Source organism: Scyliorhinus canicula, chromosome 2 (genome assembly GCF_902713615.1).
Source record: "Scyliorhinus canicula chromosome 2, sScyCan1.1, whole genome shotgun sequence".
In the NCBI taxonomy this organism is placed as follows: Eukaryota; Metazoa; Chordata; class Chondrichthyes; order Carcharhiniformes; family Scyliorhinidae; genus Scyliorhinus; species Scyliorhinus canicula.
Genome location: NC_052147.1, coordinates 118,510,651 through 118,529,583, shown reverse-complemented (window position 1 = coordinate 118,529,583; position 18,933 = coordinate 118,510,651). Strand labels below are relative to the sequence as shown.

General features: G+C 45.7%; 2 protein-coding genes across 4 annotated transcripts in view; one reads left to right on the top strand and one right to left on the bottom strand.

Moving 5' to 3' along the window:
- The window catches only part of chrm5b (cholinergic receptor, muscarinic 5b), a 65,173-nt gene that overhangs the window by 19,701 nt on the left and 26,539 nt on the right, over positions 1–18,933 (top strand). The window contains exon 2 of one of the 3 annotated variants that reach the window (XM_038785743.1): positions 12,971–13,045. The exons of the other annotated variants lie outside the window; for them this stretch is intronic. The gene's annotated coding sequence lies outside the window, so the exon portion shown is untranslated. The remainder of the gene's footprint in view (positions 1–12,970; positions 13,046–18,933) is intronic. 3 annotated transcript variants of the gene reach the window in all.
- aven (apoptosis, caspase activation inhibitor) overlaps positions 1–18,933 on the bottom strand; it is a 135,835-nt gene that overhangs the window by 94,732 nt on the left and 22,170 nt on the right. The window contains exons 2-4 of the mRNA XM_038790259.1: positions 18,802–18,851; positions 13,567–13,702; positions 7,723–7,885 (exon numbers count right to left, since the gene is read on the bottom strand). Of these exons, the coding sequence (XP_038646187.1) occupies positions 7,723–7,885; positions 13,567–13,702; positions 18,802–18,851 (349 nt within the window). The remainder of the gene's footprint in view (positions 1–7,722; positions 7,886–13,566; positions 13,703–18,801; positions 18,852–18,933) is intronic.

The following is an 18,933-nucleotide window of genomic DNA, read 5'->3' as shown; positions in this document are numbered from 1 at the left end:
TTAGGAGGGTCAACAGGAGCATCACGGGGTTTGTATGGGCACACGGGACCTCGAGGGTGAGAAGGGTGTTTTTGGAGCGCGGCAGGGTTAGGGGGGGGCTGGCGCTGCCCAACCTGTGTGGGTATTACTGGGCTGCCAACGCAGCAATGGTGCGTAAGTGGGTAATGGACGGGGAGGGGGCAGCATGGAAGAGGATGGAGATGGCGTCCTATGTGAATATGACCCTGGAGGCGCTGGTCACGGCGCCGTTGCCACTCCCTCCAACGAGGTATACTACGAGTCTGATGGTGGTGGCTACCCTGAAAATTTGGGGGCAATGGAGACGGCATAGGGTGGAGGTGGGGGGCTCGATGGAGTCCCCGATACGGGGGGAATCCCCGGTTTGTCCCGGGGAGCGTTGATGGGGGGTTTCTTAGCTGGCACAGGGCAGGTATAAGGAGGTTGAGGGACCTGTTTGTAGATGGGAGGTTTGCGAGCCTGGGTGAGTTGGAGGGGAAGTTTGGGCTCTCCCCGGGGAACATGTTTAGGTACATGCAGGTTAGGGCGTTTGCCAGGCGGCAAGTGGCGGGGTTCCCTGTGTTGCCCCCGTGGGGGGTTCGGGACAGGGTGCTCTCGGGGGTGTGGGTTGGAGGAGGGAAGATTTTGGACATGTACCATGTTATGCAGGAGGTGGATGAGGCCTCGGTGGAGGAGCTGAAGAGTAAATGGGAAGAGGAGCTGGGTGAGGAGATTGAGGAGGGGACGTGGGCGGATGCCCTGGAAAGGGTGAATTCCTCCTCTTCTTGTGCGAGGCTTAGCTTCATACAGTTCAAAGTGCTGCATAGGGCCCATGTGACCGGGACGAGGATGAGCAGGTTCTTTGGGGGCGAGGATAGGTGTACTAGGTGCTCGGGGAGCCCAGCGAACCATGCCCATATGTTCTGGGCATGGCCAGCGTTGGGGGACTTTTGGAAGGGGGTAGCAAGCACGGTGTCGAGAGTGGTAGGATCCAGGGTTGAGCCAGGCTGGGGACTCGCGATTTATGGGGTAGCAGCGGAGCCGGGAGTGCAGGAGGCGAAAGAGGCCGGTGTTCTGGCCTTTGCGTCCCTAGTAGCCCGACGTAGGATTTTGCTTCAGTGGAAGGATGCGAGGCCCCCAAGCGTGGAGGCCTGGATCAATGACATGGCGGGGTTCATTAAGTTGGAGAGGGTGAAATTCGCCCTGAGAGGGTCGGTGCAAGGGTTCTTTAGGCGGTGGCAGCCTTTCCTGGACTTCCTGGCGGAACGGTCGGGAAATAGCCGGCAGCAGCAGCAACCTGGGGGTGGGGGGGGGGGGGGGGGGGGGGGGGGGTTGGTTCGGAGGGAGGGAGAATTGTGTACAGGGGTTTGTTGGATGTGGCGGTGGTATCTCTCTCCTTTTTGTTGTTTTCTTTTGTTTGTTTTTGTAGTTGCTGGGCGGGGGGGGGGGGTTGGTTTTTGTTCTTTGGTTTTTACCATGATTGTTTGGTTAATATTGTTTTGTTGTGTATATTTTGTGAAAATCTTAATAAAATTATTTTTTAAAAAAGAAATTGCTGCCGAGTTGGACCATAATGGTGATGCTGATAGACCTATCTTCTATTAGTGTAGTGTGAAATAAACAAGGGGTTTCATGGACATTTTGTCAAATTTAGATGTTTATAGACTCTGCTCCACGGAGATAGTTGGCCAGTGGGCAGCAACTGGAACAACTGGACTAAGTACCCCTGGACAGATACTGCAGGTTGGGAGGAAATCAGATGAAGTTGCAACTCTTGATTGCTGTTGGAAATAGTGTATAGAAGACATTGCATGAGGGCCTGCTTCAGCTTGGCTACCATGCATTCCATAGGCAAATAGAAATATATAAAAAGCATTAAAAATAGACAAGCTCATCTGTCTCAATCTGCTCAGCAGACAGGGCAATGTCACACATATTCCTTCCTAAGAGCTGGTAATTGTAACTCTTAATGCAGACAAGCAAAACTACAGTCAATTTCAGAAAACTGTTCCCCAACTCCATGTAAGATATGATAGAGAATGTCAAGGTTATGTATGAGGCAATATTCTGGACCAAAACTAAATGCATGCACAAAATGTCAAAGTATCAAAATCTTAGATTTCCAAAAGTCCTATTTGCTTCTCTTATAGCTACCTCGCATTGTTTGTGAATCTTTAACAACCACCGCCTGAGACTTTCCTTACATCTATTTTAATGGACATCCATTCAATGAGTAAATTCCTGAAGTTGCTTGCCATGATGTACACGACTCATTATTTCCTTATGAAATGGCATTTGTCATTCACTTTAACTTAACTAAATGAGCTAACAATCTAATAGTCTCCTCCTTATTGCCAATCCATGTGTTTGCACCTACCATCTAAAGACTCAGTTGTGGTAATTACAAAAAGAAAAACTCAAAATGTTGGAAATCTGGAAAAATAGAAAATGTTGCAAATATGCAGCATGTCTATCGGCATCTGAAAAGAGCAAAAACATAGAACATAGAACAGTACAGCACAGAACAGGCCCTTCGGCCCTCAATGTTGTGCCGAGCCATGATCACCCTACTCAAACCCACGTATCCACCCTATACCCGTAACCCAACAACCCCCCCCTTAACCTTACTTTAATTAGGACACTACGGGCAATTTAGCATGGCCAATCCACCTAACCCGCACATCTTTGGACTGTGGGAGGAAACCGGAGCACCCGGAGGAAACCCACGCACACAGGGGGAGGACGTGCAGACTCCACACAGACAGTGACCCAGCCGGGAATCGAACCTGGGACCCTGGAGCTGTGAAGCATTTATGCTAACCACCATGCTACTCTGCTGCCCCAAATACTTTGACATTTTAGGTGTGTAACTTTCATTCGAACTGAAACTAAAAGATCAACAAGCATTTTGCTGAGGTTGAAAAAAGGAGGCGGGAGGTGGAGTGGAAACGGATCGATAAAAATGTCTTTAACAGAGGAGACCTCCTGGCTTGAATGGCCAGCAAACTTGCAAAGTAAACTGTGAATTAATGAAATAATAGAAAAGGACAAAAAGTTACAAATACGTACGGTTGAGAAGACTTACTAAGTAGGAAAACTAAGCAATCAAACAGCGCAATCAATTTTGAATAAAAGCAATAAAATGCTGGAAAAACAGAGCAGGTCTGGCAGCATCCGTGGAGAGAGAAACAGAGGGCGCGATCTACTTGAATGGGAAGAGTCCCGTAGCGCGATTAGCCGGGTGTTTCCGGGCCCTCGGTGTGCCAACAAACATGTTATCGACTGGCATTCGGGAAGATTGGGCACTCAGCGGGAACGCACACCCAAGGCACGTTTTCTGCACTAAGCAGCTCTGCTCACCAGAACTCCTTAGAACAAGAGAGATTGGGACGCCATTTTTAAATGGCTTCCAGATCTCTCGCCCTCTAAGTGACCGCCAAACCATCCCCTACAGCCTTACTCACTGATGAGGGGGTCCTTGCACACCCCCTCCCCCCCGCACCTGGGTAGGGCATCCCCGGGCACGATCCCCATCGTGCACAAAATGGTCCCCGGTTGTGGAACGGCGCACGTCTGAGGTCTCCAACACGAGGGAGTTAGATCCCAGGAATGCATATTAGAGTAGACTAGCTATCTCACTCTAATTATACAGATTTGGGCGGGATTCACATCGCGCGACGTGTGTGGTGTAATTTACGGACTGACCACTAGGAGTCTCATTAGTATCTGTGAATGTTAGAGTCAGGTGACCTCAGACTGACTAGGAGAAGTTGCTTGAGCATGTTCATACTATTATTCATCTGTTGTTTTGTATGTATTTGACCCACAGTTATTTTTAATAAATCATTTATTGCTTTAACGTCAAGTGTGATTGTAATATAAATCAGGCCATCTGTCAAGAATATTACATGGTACCAGGTTGGAGGGTTTAAACACAAAAAATACTATGACATCATCGAGTGAAGTCCGCCACGAGATCCACAGAGATTTGAAGATTTTTCAAATGGCAAGAATGCACTACATGAGTTGTTGAAGCCACCAATGAGTCTCAGATTTCATGGTAATGTGGACAGCAACTGGCATGTGTTTAAACAACAAATTAATCTGTTTCTTACTGCAGTAAATTTAGGAGTTCAATCAGATTTGTGTAAGGTAGCAATGCTCCTAACAGCGGCAGGGTCCGAAGCATTTGCTGTGTTTGACACATTTAACTTTGCAAATGATGAAAGTAGTAACAATTTTAACAAAGTAATTTGAAGATTTGATGAACATTGCATCCCCAGAAAGAATGACATTTATGAACACTATGTGTTTAGATTACATGTATAGAAGACAAACGAGTCCATAGATCATTTCATCACTGATTTACAGTTAAAAGCTAAAACCTATAATTGTTTTGTAGTGGAATCTTCCATGATTTGGGATAGAATTGTGTTTGGTGTGAATGAAAATAAGCTGAGGAACGGTTGCTGAAGGAATCGGAGCAGACCTTGGAACAAACAGTTAAGATTTGTCAGGCTCACGAGCTAGCAGCACAGCATTCTAAAATGTTTCTCAGTAATGGCGACGTCTTCTTGGAGGAACGGACTCCAGATGCTGCCCTTTTTCCAAAAAGGCGAGAAAATTCCAAAAAAAGGTGGAAAGTGCCTTTCGCACACCAAGAAACAGATTAAAGATCAGGACAAAGTATTTCTGTGTCAAAGATGTGGTGTAAGGCATAAATTAAGGCAGTGTCCAGCGTTTGGCAAGTTTTGTTCCAGATGCAAAGGAAAAAAATCACTTTGCTCAGAATTATTACTCGAAGCTCAACTCCAGATCAGTCAGCACATTGGAAGATACAGGGCGGGATTCTCCCGTACCCGGCAGGGCAGGGAGCCCCGGAGGGACGGAGTGGCGTGAACCACTCCGGCGTCAGCCCGCCCTAAAAGTGCTGAATCCTCCGCACCTTCAGGGGCTAGGCCGGCGCCGGAGTGGTTTGCGCCCTGCCAGCTGGCATGGAAGGCCTTTGGCGCCGCCCCAGCCGGGGCCGAAGGGACTCCGCCAGCCGGCGAGAGTCTGCACATGCGCGGGGATAACGTCAGCAGCCGCTGACGCTCTCACGCATTGGGGGAGGTTGTTCACCTACGCGTCAGCCATTGCGGAGGCTGACCCGGCTGACGCGTAGAAAAAGAGTGTCCCCACGGCACAGGCCCTCCCGCGGATCGGTGGGCCCAATCGTGGGCGAAGCCACCGTGGGGGCACCTCCCAAAGCCAGATCCCCCCATCCCCCCCCCCCCCCCCCCCCCCCCCCCCACACAAAGAACCCTGGAGGACGCCTGCGCCGCCAGCTCCCGCCAGTAAGGGACCTACTCCAAATCACGCCGGCGGGACTGGCAAAAAACGGGCGGGACTTTGGGCCTTCACGGGCTGGAGAATTCGGGCAGCCCCGGAGCCCATTGAGTCGCGCCGGTCCCCGCCATTCTCCGAGGCAGGCAGCGCGATTCACACCTCATCGACTTTTGGGGGGTCGGAGAATTCGGAGGACGCGGGGGCGGGAATCACGCCGGCCCCTGGCAATTCTCCGCCCCAGCGGGGGGGGGGGGGGGTCGGAGAATCCCGCCCACAGTCTCCAGTGATGAAACATCATTAGTTGTTGGAGTAATAAGAGAGAAGAATAGTTTTTGGAGACATCAAAAAATTCTCCAGCACTTAAAAGAATGCAAACAGATGCTCCATTTTAAATAAATGCGGTTGATGAGAACAAATGGCTGCTACTACTGAAGTGAATGGTACAGTCGTCCAATTGACACTGGTGCCAAAGCCAATTTAATCAGCACTACTGATTTAAAAAATCTAAAAATTCAGCTGATTGGAAGAAATTAAAATATCTCTGAGAGATTATAATGGTTCAAGCATTAAATATCATGGTGCTTGTGACCCGAGTGTGGTGGTGAAGGTCCCATTTTGTATTGTTTCCGAGGGCTTGAATTCATTATTAGGTGATTAGTCCTGTGAAAAATTAGGTCTAGAACAGTTGGTATACAGCATCCACACAGGATTGGAGAAGTAATCCAATGATTTTGAGCAAATTGTCTACAATTTCAGTGATGTGTTCGCAGGTTTTGGTGCACTACCATTCACCTACAAGATTCAACACAAAGCGGATACAAAACCTGTGATACAGGCACCAAGAGGAGTACCTGCACTTCTTTGGGATCGCCACAAAAAGAGCTGACAAAATTAAAAGTAATCAGAAAGATAGAAGAACCTACCAATTGGATAAATTCCATGGCATGTGTAAATAAAAAGAATGGTGATATTTGCATATGTATGGATCGCAAATATAAGCGAGACTACCAAAAGAGAACACTACCAAACACCAATGCATGAGAAAATCACATCTGAGATGGCTGGTGCACAATCCTTTACTAAACTTGACACATCTCAAGGTTTCTGGCAGCTAAAGCTAGAGGAACAAAGTACTGCACAAAGTACTGCACTTTTAATACGTCATTTGGACAGTATTGCTTTCTGAGAATGCGTTTAGCAGAATTTTGGCATTAGAAATTTTTCACCGTGCCAAGGAGCACCGACCGGCGACTCCGGGCCGGTGTGCCCTGAGGGTCTTGGCAGCTTGACCACCACGATCGTGTTCACCACCCTCATCTCTCACCCGCCCTGTCGCGGCCGGTTAACGAAACCGCAGCCGCATCCCAACCGCCGTCCCGAGCGTAAGTATCGCATAAACAATTTTAAAATCCCTGAAGGTGTACATGTGTACGTGGATGATATCATCATGTGAGGATCAACAATAGAAGAACACAATACGAGGTTGCTTAAAGTTCAGGCGAAATGGGCTGAAGCTCAACGAACAAAAGTGCCATTTGGAGTAACTGAGGTCACATTCCTAGGTGACAAGCCCTCATTGCATGGCATTGAACCTGACAAGGACAAATTCCAAGCCATTCTCAAGATGCCAGACGCATTGTTGTAAGCAAACAAGAGAACCTCTGCAAATATCCGTTTTATCTACGGCACCACGGCAAAAGTAGATATGGATCTCTTTCACTTACGAGGCAAAGATTGTAATTATCATAGACTATTTTTCAAACTATCCCAAAATGGTTCTACATAACGGAAAGCAGTGTAATAGTGCATACCAAGTCAATTTTTGGTAGACACAGAATTCCTCAAATCATCTTGAGTAAGAACGGTCTTTGTTATAGCTGTAAAGTGTGGCAATACGTCGCAGTCACGTATGATTTCACACATCAAGTCCAGTGCACCCACAAGTCAAAGGCAAAGCCGAAAAGGTGTACATATTGACAAGCAATTGTTGAAGAAGGCAATGGACAGCCAATCTGATCCATATCTCGCACTACTGAGTTACAGAGCGTCACCACTGTCACATGGTAGATCGCCAGCAGAGTTACTCATGAATAGCAGATTGCGCACCGTACTTCCATACTTGGAAAAGGAGGAGAACACAGTGGTACTGCAAGAAATGCAAAACATTAAAGCAAAGATGTGCAGGTTAGGTGGATTGGCCATGCTAAAACATTGCCCCTTAAGTGTCCAAAAAAAAAGGTTAGGTGGGGTTACTGGGTTACAGGGATAGGATAGAGGATAGGATAGGGTGCTCTTTCCAAGGGCGGGTGGAGACTCAAAAAGAATTTCAATTTAAAGGTTGGAATTTGTTATGCTGTTTAATCAATTCTGTACACTTGAAGAACATAGGTGTCCTACCTGCAGAACTCAGCAGCACACTGAAATCTGTACCTCGCGGAGATTCATCGCCATCTTCATGTTCTTTCTCTTCGGTTTTGTATCTATCCCAGTTGGAAACAATTTTTCTTCTCGAAAATTCGTTTGGTTGATCAAAATCTTCCTTTATTTCCACATCATCATCCTTTCAAATTAAAAAGACATAAATGTTAAACAAAATATGCTCGAGATACCTGATGCTTATGGTGTTAGCATGCTCAATATCCAACACGCAATGCACTTTTGTATTCCACCAGGGACTCTTGTGACTAGCTCCTCGACTATGGAAACATGTCCATATAAAAGCAGCATAATCTTGTTCAATTTCATAATCTATGCTCCATTACAATGAAACCTGCGCAGACTAGTTCAGTTCCTTACAGGCAACGTTAAACCATTGTTATCGTTACCCACTGTAAATAATTACGGTGTGGCACTGAACAAGAGCATTAGTGTATCAACATACCAAACACATAACCACCCACCAACCAACCCTTGATGGTTAAGGGCATGGGAAATTAATCTTTGATTCACAAAATTGCATGAAGTTCACTTTGAGCTTTACAATCTAATTCAACTGGCATCTGTATAGTTCAGAAACCTCTAAAGCAGTGGTGGGCAATCCGTGTCTCAGGGGTTACATGCGGCCTATCTGAGTTCTGAGAGCCCCACAAGACACTTTGTTGACCGTTGCCCAAGTGCAGGGTTGCCACATTTCACCGATTTGCATCCGTGCACTTTTTTCCTACCGGTATGACTGAAGAAGTGATACACATGTAAAGCGAGGGCAAGTGAGGTGAGGTGCATGCTCTGTGTCCAAAGCGTAAATACTTATTTTGTTTTCACCATTCAAAATTGATGATAGATCGGTTAATATATAAATGACTACGGAATTTTTATAACTCATTGTGAAATATTTGGCATGTATTAAAGGTATTTAATCTTATTCATGTGGTCATGGTTAGTGAACAAGCGCAATTTCAATCTTGTGGCCCACTGAAATGAAGGAGGGTCATTCATGTAGCCCATTCGCTACCCGAGGTTGCCAATCACTGCTCTAAAGTATGTGGAGTGACCTTGGTTGGTCAGGTAAAATTTCAAAACAATCTATTATGCTGTATGAGAGAACAGTGAAATCTAAGTGATGAATTTTAACTTAATCTGGTATGCATACTACTTTTTAAAAAATGTTTTGAAATTTCAGAATATTTTGCCTGAGCTAAAGTGTGCAATATAGTATTGCGCAGGTTTAAAGAGATCAGGAATGAATTGTGTCTTCCTATACTATTTCCAGACCTCACTAAAATGGTAAAAGGGTTCACTATTCACCCTCAGGCCAGCGATTTTCAACGTCAAGTCCCCTTTTAACAGTCACTGGCTTGTCAATGGAAACTGGATTTTCTAAAGAGCATTGAGAAGAAGCCTAACAATGGAATTTTAAGTGTAATCATCATGATTTTACATTCATAGATCGTACACAAGAAATTATTCCGAAAGGTAATTAAGATTCTTGAGAACTGCCAACTTGGTTGTCGAAAATCTTGATTTTCAAAAAGAAAAGTCCACCTGTAATTTTTTTTGTTGAAAAAAGATGTTTTGTGAACTTAATTAAAAAATAGCCAATTACATCAAAAGATTAATGGGTCTACTACGGTTATACAAAATGATAACTGACCTCCTGGACATCACTGAAATCACATACTTCAAAACTGCATTCAAAAAAGATGATAACCTGGAAATAGTTATTAAAATTCAAGCCCTCCTCTTATGGCACCTCCAAAACTTTGCCTATTTATTTACTCAGCATTTAATTGCATTCTCCCTCTTCCTTTTCAGCATTGCACTGATCGTCAGGTTATAAAGTTCATAGTTCAAAATATCCTTGTCTCTGAAAAAGGACATTTTGGATTTGAACCCATTGATTGACTTGTGCACGTAATCAAAGTCAACAATCCACGACAGTGGTAAGGGAGTGCTGCACTGTTAATGATGCTAGCTCCTGGTAAGAAGTTAAATAATTACCTGCCACAAGACAGGTTAAAGATCCCAGGGCATTTCTGGAGAAGTAGGAAGTCAACCCTGGGGCCTAATTACAGACCCTCAATAAGCACAGCCAAAAAAAAACAAATTAACTTCTTACTGTTGTTTGCGGGATATGACCGTGTAAAATATGGCTGCCTCATTTACCTATATAGTAAAAGAGACTGTACTTCAAAGTACTTAATTTTATGCAAAGCATTTGTGAAGCTGGGAGGTCATGACAAGGCATTATGCACATGAAAGCCTCTTCTTCATCAGGGCCCCGAGTATTACTCGGACAGTATTGCCCTTCAGGAAATACAGGCAATCAGACTCACAAGGCTCAAGATTCTCTAACTGATCTGAACAATTCAGGGTAACAAACTTACAATCCTCCTATCAGCCACTGGATATTGTTTGGCTTAAAAGTAACGTTTTTCATTTAGTACATGATATTATGCTTATAAAAAACTCCAGACATGTGCATTTCTTGCAATTGTGACCAAAACTAAGCATTCTTCCATCTAAAATTTAGCTTCTTTTATTACATTATATGAGGTGGTAAAATAACTCACGCAAATCTTTCCCAATCTCTGTCAGTACATTCTACCAGCAATTGGTTTATCTAATGTCAGGTGCTCAGGGTGGGGTCAAACTCCGCCTCCCCCCCCTTCCACATTTCTGATACAAACATTCTGCTTAATTTGTTCAAATAGCAATTTGACTTGCAGTGTTTTCCTACCAGAAGTAACTAAATTCTGCCTGATCCCTATCTGAGCACACTTCAATTATAAAACTTTAAATCAAAAATATTTTCATTTGATTTATTAATAAGCAAAACTCCCCAAATAGCAGATGGGGGATTTGATGTAATTACTCTATGATAATGCTAATGAAACTCCCAAACCTAAGCACCTGATCACATCTAACTTACGATTTGAATATCCCAACATCAGAGCCTACTCTTGGTGTCAATGGTTGACATAAGATCATAAGACATAGGATCGAATTAAGCCACTCAGCCCATCGAGTCTGCTCCACCATTCAATCATGGTTGATATTTTGCTCATCCCCATTCTCCTGCCTTCTCCCCTTAGCCCCTGATCCCCTTAATAATCAAGAACCTATCTATCTCTGTATTAAAGGCACTCAGCGATTTGGCCTCCATAGCCTTCTGCGGCAAAGAGTTCCACAGATTCACCACTCTCTGGCTTACGAAATTCCTCTTCATCCCTGTTTTAAAGGATTGTCCTTTTAGTCTGAGATTGTGTCCTCTGCTTCTAGTTTTTCCTACAAGTGGAAACATCCTCTCCACGTCCACTCTATCCAGGCCTCACAGTATCCTGTAAGTTTCAATAAGATCCCCCCCCATCCTTCTAAACTCCGAGTACAGACCGTTCCTCATATGATAAGCTCTTCATTCCAGAGATCACTCTTGTGAATCTCCTCTGGACCCATTCCAAGGCCAGCACATCCTTCCTTAGATACGGGACCCAAAACTGCTCACAATACTCCAAAATGGGTCAAACCAGAGCCTTATATAGCCTCAGAAGTACATCCCTGGTCTTGTATTCGAGCCCTCTCGACACGAATGCTAACATTGCATTTGCCTTCCTAACTGCCGACTGAACCTGCACATTAACCTTAAGAGAATCATGAACAAGGACTCCCAAGTCCCTTTGTGCTTTTGATTTCCTAAGCATTTCCCCATTTAGAAAATAGTCTATGCCTCCATTTCTCTTTCCAAAGTGCATAACCGAACACTTAAGAGAAAACCAAGTCCAATCTGGTCCTCATATGACGACCCGTAGTGGCATTTGGGGGGGGGGGGGGGTTCATAATTTAAGACAAAATAAAGTTGCCCAGCCTAAGACGTTGTGATCTGCTGGTCTGCGTCTTCATAGCTGACTAGAATGTTTCCACAACTCTCTCCGCTAACCCGTTGAAGGCGGGATGATAGGGGTCTGTTCTGGAATGGCAAATACCATTTATTCTTCAAAATGCTTAAAGTCCTCATCAGAGAAGAGAGTGTCATTGTCAGACATTATTCCTTCAGGGTGCCATGTATAGCAAACACTCACCGCAAAGCCACTACTGTGGCTGCCACGGTCATTGTTCCCATCTCTAAAACTTCCAACCATTTTGAATAGACATCAACCAAAACGAGGAACATCTTGCGCATGAAGGGACTAGCGAAGTCCACATGTACCCTCCTCCATGGGTGTCCATTGCACTCCCAAGGGTGGAGCTTAGATGTAGGGGGATGTTTTTGCGGTGTCTGGCAAGGGTCGCACTAATGCACCAAGTGTTCAATGTCTTTGTCTGTACCAGGCCACCAGATGTAACTACAAGTGAGCATTTTCATTCTTCTCTGGCCCGGATGAGCACCATGCAATTCTTGCAACAATGGTTCGTGGGCTGGGGACGGTGCTACCACCTGGGATCCCCAGAGTATGACTCCATCTTCACAACTGAGTTTGTCCTGACGAGTAAGATACGGTCTTAATTGGCCAGATTTATCGTGGTGCTACCTAGTTGCGATCATATGTTTCAATTTGGACAGGACTGGGTTCCATTATGTCCAAGTCTGTATTTTTCCAGGCAAAACTGGCAGGTTGTCCAAAAAGTGTAATGACAGCTTCATTACTGGCAAGAGTGCCAGCTTCTTTGGAAGTGGGAGCCAACTTAATTCGTCAACATTCAAAATCTGTGTACCTGGCCAATGCTGAAAAATGTATTCATAGATCGCCAGCAACAAAGCTCACCATTGTACTCTGGTAGATTTGTGGGCCCCAGCAGTGTGAAACGTTGCCAGTAAACATACTGGCGAAATTTTGTGATATCATAGATTACGGCAAGGCCTTCCTTCTCAATTTGCAGGTATTGACACTCAGCCTCAGTAAGCGTTCTTGAGGCGAAGGCATGTGGCCTCTTTGAGCTATGTATGAGATAGAACTGCCCCATCCCATACGGTGATGCACCGCAGGTCAGAATGATGGATTTTCTCAGGTCAAAATGAACCACTAGGGTTTGATGACTATAAATCTGCTTAAAGTATTGAAAGACTTGCTACTGTGGTTCCTTCCAATGCCAACGCTTCTGTTTTCTCAAGAGCATGTGCAATGCGCCAATGCCATTATTAGGTTTGGAATAAACTGACCATAATAGTTTATTATCCCTGAGAAGGACTTTAATTCTGCCACTTTGTTAGGTGCCGGACTTCTATTATGGCTCTTACCTCGTTTTTGAGTGGGTGCAGGCTTTGTGAGTCCACTTGGAACCGTGGGTAAGTGACTTCACTAGCTTGTAAAGTGCACTTTTTGTGTTTGAGTCAGATTCCCAGAATCTTCTAAGATTGCCAGCTGCTCCTCATATGATGTTCCGTTACTTGGATGCCATCCAGGTAGACCACAACCTTTGCGATGCCCTGTAGGAAATTCTCCAATATGCACTGAAATATCGCACAGGCCAAGGAAATGCCAAAAGGTAACCTGTCATATTGAAACAGGCCTTTGTGTGTGCTAATTGTTGCAAACTTTCAGAAATCTTAATCTAATTCTAGCTGCAAATAGGCATGACTGAGGTTGAGTTTGATGTAGGTGAGCCCCCCACCCCCACGCCAACTTCACATAAAAGTTTTCCATTCATGGAATTGGGTATTTAACTACTTGGGCTGCCTGGTCCACTGTAAGCTTGTAGTCCCCACATGTCCTAATGGTGCGTTCCAACTTTAATACAGGGACGATTCTGAAAAAGCACGGGGCTGATAATTCCCAATTATTCCAGGCGTTTAGGTTCAACTTTCACCTTTTGGTGCAAGGAGTAAAGGACCGGTCTTGCTCTGAAAAACTTTGGTGTTGAGTCTGGGTTGACATAAATCTTTATTCGATCCAACGCATTCTGGAACACATCCTTGTATCGGCATAAGACTTCCTGAAAAACACTGTTCAAGCTTTTAAAATTTTTCAACCAATTCAACTTGATTTGGCATAACCAATCCCCCCCCCTGCCCATCAGGCTTGATGTCCCTCAACAATAATCATAGGTAACTGGGCATCTTGTTGCTGATATGACACTGGAGTCATAGTTATTACCAAATTTCTAGGGTCTTCCCTCTCCAGATTATGTCACCAACTTGGCTGCTCTTTAACTCAAATCCTTTAAGATATTTAAACATTTGTCCGCCCACAACTGTGTCTGATTGCTCGGTGTCAACCTCCATCTTTAGTGGTCTTCCATTTACTGTGAAGACAATCTAAATCGGGGCTGTTTTGCTCACTCTGACCATGTTTAATCCGTATGTTGCCGGTTCTTCATCTGAACTTTGTTCACTGGAGCTATGGGTTTGCCACTTTTTTTGTTAATTGGCGCGTCCTGATGGGTGCGGCAATGTGCCTGGATATGGCCCCTCCCATTGCACCAAAAAGACACTCTCGACAGGTGTATGATTTCTGGACCAATTTCTTTCCCTGGCCACTGATTATGGTCCTGTTCCTGGAATCGTGGCTGAACTTCCCCTGTGACCGTCGACCTGGCTGCGCACCTTGCAGCCATACTGCCCCACAACTGGTTCACCTTGCCCTCTTGCGCAATTTGAAGTTTTGATGGGTCCCTCTCAGTGCACTTGGTTGCCTGGGCAATCTCGATTGCCCTGTCTAGGGTAATTTTCATTTCAGCCAGGAGCTTTTTTTGCACACTTATATTGCTAACAAAGCACACTAAACGTCACAGCATGTCACCGAGTGCTGCACTGAACTTGCAATGCTCAATCATTTGCCTGAGTGCAGCAAGGAAGGCAGAGATAATTTCTCCTAGGTCCCTGAAAGCCAAGCTGAACTTGTATCACTGTAGTATGATTGAGCGTCTGGAGTTGAAATGCTCCCTGACCAGCTTCACCAACCGATCAAATGACTTTGTGTCAGGAGCCTCCGAGGACATCAAATTTCTTATAAGATTGTAGGTTGTTGGCCCACAAACTGTTAATAGGATAACCTTCTGTTTCTCCTCCCCGTTATTTCATTTGCCGTGAAGAAGTAACGGAGCCGCTCAACACAGTGGCTTCAATCTTTAACCGCTTGGTCAAATGGGTCTAACTTTCCAATCATGGGCATTTTTCACTCACTGTTCTTTACATTATCAACACTTCCCAATTCTGGGTTCTTTTGGAGACTTTTCCTTCCCCCCTCGAATTTAATGACTGCGGTCTTTCGATCGATCAGTTTATACTTGTTGCCAATGTGATGGCTCAAGGCAATACCAGGTAAGACAATCGTTAAAAAATAAGTCTTTATTGGCAAATAACAAAGGTAACTTATGTACAGGCACACAGTCTCTATACAGGTGTTAACACTCTGGCTCCCGGGTTTGCTCTGACTAGAACACCACTCCCTGTGCCCGCACTTTTACTGCATTGGTCAGGGTTCATGTGCTCCTGCATGAAAGGCCCCGAGCCAGCCAGTCATGTGGATTGCAAGGGCATGCCCCTTAAAGGGGCCGCGCTACCACAGTGTTATCTCCAGAGGAGGAGACCAGAAACGTCTTTTAAAATGAAGGTCCAGTGATAGAAGCACAGTTGCATGCAGTGCCAGTTGTGAATATACATGAACGGAACTGAGTCTAAGAAACTGTAACCATGGAAATGCATGATACATGCATAATATTAAACAGATCGAAGACACAATCTCTTTCATCCCTCCTCCAAACCATCAGGAGGATAGAAGAGGAAGGAGAAATGTTTTAAAATCCTCTTGCCCTTGTCCATCAAGCCAATCTTTCAGCTTCCCTGCCCTTGCCCTGAACTCCTACTGCTTGCTTGTTTCTCTACCATCTCCTCTTTAAGTACTTCTCATCAATAAGACCTGGCTTGACCCCCCCCCCCCCCCCCCCCATTATCACTAAATTCCTGGCCCCCTCTTCCCTAACATCCCTTCCTGATCCCCATACAGCTGGTATTGTCTTCCTCTGCTCTGACACAATCCTCCTCCCTTTCAAAATGGCTGTCTTCACCATCTCCTCAACCACTCTGCCCTCGAGGATTATCACTGCATCTCCAAAGCCTTTGAACCAGTGGATGCCATCCAAACCAAATCTCTCCTGAAACTCCCTGTTTAAATCCAATCAGCCACAACAACGATATAACCCCAAAGTCACAAAGGTAAACTCATGTGACTGTGACCAGGCTGCATGGTCCCAGCCTGACCTCTACAACATGACCGGACACCATCCTCCTCAGCGCCTCTCTGCCAGCGTTATGTGTGTTGAAACAAGCTTTCACTTGGCTCCACTCTGCCACTGCAATAATAACCACAGCATCTGCAACAATTTCTCTTCCCAGCCCACATCACAGCTTCTGCAACTCTCCGCCACATATCCTCCAAGGACCAATCCTCACCTCTCCCTCACCTTCCTGCTGCCCATTGGTATTGGGCCACCCTCAACATGGATGCTGATGACACCCAGTTCAACCTCTTCACCACCTCCCGTGACTCTTCGACTGTATTGGTGCTGTCAGAATGCGGATATAATATCCAGTTTTGGATGAGGGTCCATTTTCCTCAGCTAAACACTGGGTAAACTAGGTCCAACCCATGGTGCTGCAAACTCCACCACAGGTAGGGCAAGGAGATCACCCCAAATCCACTCCAGGTGGAACACGGTTGAAACCTTTGTTGATACCAATCCGATACACAAGGGCCATCCAGCCAACACCAACACAACCAACCCCCACCCCACCTATGGGTTGGAGTCTTAGACTCAACATATGTGGAATGCAATTTAATGACAATAGATAATGTGAAAATAGTGATGTTATCTTGATAGATCTGTTGCTATTCAACATAGTTCACAAATTTCACAGAAAACCTTCCTTCCGTGCGGACACCTGCTTCAAGTTGAGAAAATTCAGTACGTTCAATTGGAGGGCCATGACTGACAGGTTGAACAACTTTTCTCTGCATCTACATTGTATAAGCCACCCGCAGTTTTCCTGCGTGGATAGTGTCGATGTTTCTGCTCCACTACAAATCAAGAGGGGCTGCAATTTAATAGTAATCAACTAGCAGTGGAGTATCCTGAGGATGTGAAGAACGCTGTGTTAACAGAATCAGGAGGAAGTCCATCTTAGAAGTGGCTCCAAATGGGCAAAATAAGGTCCACCACCCATTATAAGCAGAGACAGTTCCATTGCAGGCAATATCACTGTATCCCTTGCCAGAGTCATAGATGTTTACAGCATGGAAACAGGCCCTTCGGCCTAGCTTGTCCATGCTGCCCAGTTTCTATCATTAAGCTCATTCCACGTGCCTGCATTTGGCCCATATCCTTCTATACCTACCCTGCCCATGTAACTGTCGAACTGCTTTTTAAAGGACAAAATTGTATCCACCTCGACTACTGCTTCTGGCAGCCCATTCCAGATGCTCACCACCCTTTGTGTGAAGAAATTTCCCCTCTGGTCTCTTTTGTATCTCTCACCTTAAACCTATGTCCTTTAGTTCTAGACTCCTCTACCTTTGGGAAAAGATATTGACTATCTACCTTGTCTATGCTCCTCATTATTTTACAGACCTCTATAAGATCAGCCCAAGCCTCCTACGCTCCAGGGAAAAGTCTCAGCCTCTGCAGCCTCTCCTTATAACTCAGACCATCAAGTCCTGGTAGCATACTCATAAACCTCTTCTACACTCTTTCCAGTTTAACACTATCCTTACTATAATAGGGTGACCAGAACTGAACACAGTATTCCATGTGTGGTCTTACCAATGTCTTGTACAACTTCAACAAGACGTCCCAACTCTTGTATTCAATATTATGACCAATAGCACCTAGCATGCTGAATGCCTTCTTCACCGCCCTGTCCACCTGCGACTCCACCTTCAAGGAACTATGAACCTGTACTCCTAGATCTCGTTTTTCTGTAACTCTCCCCAACTCCCTACCATAACTGAGTAGGTCCTGCCGTGATTTGATCTACCAAAATGATTCACCTCACATTTATCTAAATTAAACTCCACCTGCCATTCATTCAATGTCAATGCAATATGACCATTAAAAAATGGCCGTCGATGCCCATCTGCATGTGTTGTTCACACAAGAGTTACTGCCAACTCATTTTGCTTTCTAACTTGATTATTGCAATATGCTCTTCATTTGTTAGCTTACTAATTCGAGCAATTAAGCAGAGGGCAGAATCCTTCCTTAAAACATCTGCATATTCTGTGACGTTCCCAAATTTCTTCAGTTTAAGAAGGATCAATGAATAAATGATGCTGCAGAGCTAAATATCATTTTGTGAAGTACTGACATCTCCATTATTTTGATCCTAGAAGGTAAATAAGCTATGTCCATGTCACACGTTGCCCCCTATACAAATGGTCACAGCACATGCACCCTGCTGCCTATTGCTCCATATAAAGGGGCAGCCGTTCACCTGGGTCCACCATCAGCATATAAATGTGAATGCATGGCATTGGCAGAAAACGCAGCCTTTAAATATTGGGCTCTGTGTATAAAAGGCAGTGGATCCGAGACAGTTTTCTGCCGCCACCAGAGACATAAGAGCCGGGATTCACTGTCCCCGCGGCGGGTCAGAGAATCGCGGGGTGGGGGGGGGGGCGGCGGCGATTCTCCAGGCCTCAACGGGCCAAGTGCCCGCCGAGTTCGGCCAAATCCTGCCGACGTGGGTTACGTATAGTCCCACCCAGGGGACCACGGTGTTCTGTCTGCGGGGGCCATCCTGGTTGAGGGGGGATCTGACCTCGGGGGAAGGGGCCTCTACGGTGGCCTGTTCCGTGACCAAGGACTACCAATCCGCGGGCAGCTAGTTCCATGGGGGCCCATATTCCTCCGCGCTGCCCTCCTGTAGGGCTCCACCATATTGCCCGGGGGCCGTCGCGGAGACGGGAACCCACGCGCATGCGCGAACTCGCGCCGGCCATGGCCTACATGCGCGAACTCGCGCCGCTGTGGCGCGCCGGCTTTCGGGCGCTGGAGCTGCGGACACCATTCTGGCGCCATACTAGCCCCCTAAGAAGGGGTGGATACCTGCTATTTGAGGCCCGTTGACGCTGGAGTGGCTTGCGCCTCTTTTCACGCTGGCGTTAGAACTTGGCCGCGGGATTTGAGAATCCCAGCCAAGAACATGAAAAATTGAAGCAGGGGTCAGCCATTCAGGTC